The 1,374-nt window shown below is 61.5% G+C and overlaps 1 protein-coding gene across 1 annotated transcript; it reads left to right on the top strand.

Moving 5' to 3' along the window:
• Positions 1-172: 172 nt before the first annotated feature.
• LOC113208461 (tubulin beta chain-like) lies at positions 173-1,371 on the top strand (the record flags this gene model as incomplete). The annotated part of the gene is made up of 2 exons (XM_052277110.1): positions 173-1,154; positions 1,245-1,371. Coding segments are annotated over exons 1-2 (1,016 nt in total), but the record flags the coding sequence as incomplete, so codon positions are not given.
• Positions 1,372-1,374: the final 3 nt, after the last annotated feature.

Genomic DNA, 1,374 nt, shown 5'->3' with positions numbered 1-1,374 from the left:
GGGGGGGGGCACGACGGAAAGACAGGAAAAAAGGGTGCGCAGCACAGTGAAGTCTCCCGCGTCTTCTTCCTTTTCATAACAAAAAAGTCGACCTGCTTATTCTGCCAAGACAGGAAGGCTCCTCGCAAAACAACAAGCTGTCTATTTCTCCCTCACCTTTGGGTTGTGGGTGTTTGACTTTGATACCGATGATGCAGGCCCGTCCAAGTCCAGCCCCGGGCGCTACGTGCCCCGCGCCGTGCTCGTGGACCTGGAGCCCGGCACCATGGACGCGGTGCGCTGCGGCCGCGTCGGCGGCCTCTTCCGCCCGGACAACTTTGTGTTCGGCCAGAGCGGCGCGGGCAACAACTGGGCCAAGGGCCACTACACCGAGGGCGCCGAGCTGGTCGACGCCGTCCTGGACGTGGTGCGGCGCGAGGCCGAGTCGTGCGACGTGCTGCAGGGCTTCCAGCTGACGCACTCGCTCGGCGGCGGCACCGGCTCCGGGATGGGCACGCTGCTCATGTCCAAGATCCGCGAGGAGTACCCGGAGCGCATCATGACCACGTACTCGGTCATGCCGTCGCCCAAGGTCTCGGACACGGTGGTCGAGCCCTACAACGCCACCCTGTCCGTGCACCAGCTGGTGGAGAACACGGACTCGACGTTCTGCATCGACAACGAGGCCCTGTACGACATCTGCTTCCGCACGCTCCGACTGCCCACGCCGTCGTACGTCGACCTCAACCACCTCGTGTCCCTCACCATGTCCGGGGTCACGACCTGCCTGCGCTTCCCCGGCCAGCTCAACGCGGACCTGCGCAAGCTCGCCGTCAACATGGTACCCTTCCCCCGGCTGCACTTCTTCATGCCCGGCTTTGCGCCGCTCGTGTCGCGCGGGGGCCAGCAGTACAAGGCCCTCACCGTGCCCGAGCTCACGCAGCAGATGTTCGACGCCAAGAACATGATGGTCGCCTGCGACCCTCGCTACGGCCGCTACCTCACCGTCGCCGCCATCTTCAGGGGCCGTATGAGCATGAAGGAGGTGGACGAGCAGATGCTGAACGTGCAGAACAAGAACAGCAGCTACTTTGTCGAATGGATCCCCAACAACGTGAAGACCGCCGTGTGTGACATCCCACCCACGGGCCTCAAGATGTCAGCCACCTTCATCGGTATGTGTCATGAGCGAGAGCAAATAACACTTTTATTTTTCCTCTATTTTACTCACGCCCGAATTGTGTTGTGTTTCCTTGTCCATCCAGGCAACACGACCGCCATCCAGGAGCTCTTCAAAAGGATTTCGGAGCAGTTCAGCGCCATGTTCAGGAGGCGCGCTTTCTTACACTGGTACACAGGCGAGGGCATGGACAAGCTCGAGTTCACCGAAGCCGA

Source organism: Frankliniella occidentalis, unplaced genomic scaffold (assembly GCF_000697945.3).
Source record: "Frankliniella occidentalis isolate FOCC.00 unplaced genomic scaffold, Focc_3.1 Scaffold5756, whole genome shotgun sequence".
NCBI classification, from domain to species: domain Eukaryota; kingdom Metazoa; phylum Arthropoda; class Insecta; order Thysanoptera; family Thripidae; genus Frankliniella; species Frankliniella occidentalis.
The sequence above is the reverse complement of the archived record's forward strand: the minus strand, read 5'-3'. Positions and strand labels throughout refer to the sequence as shown.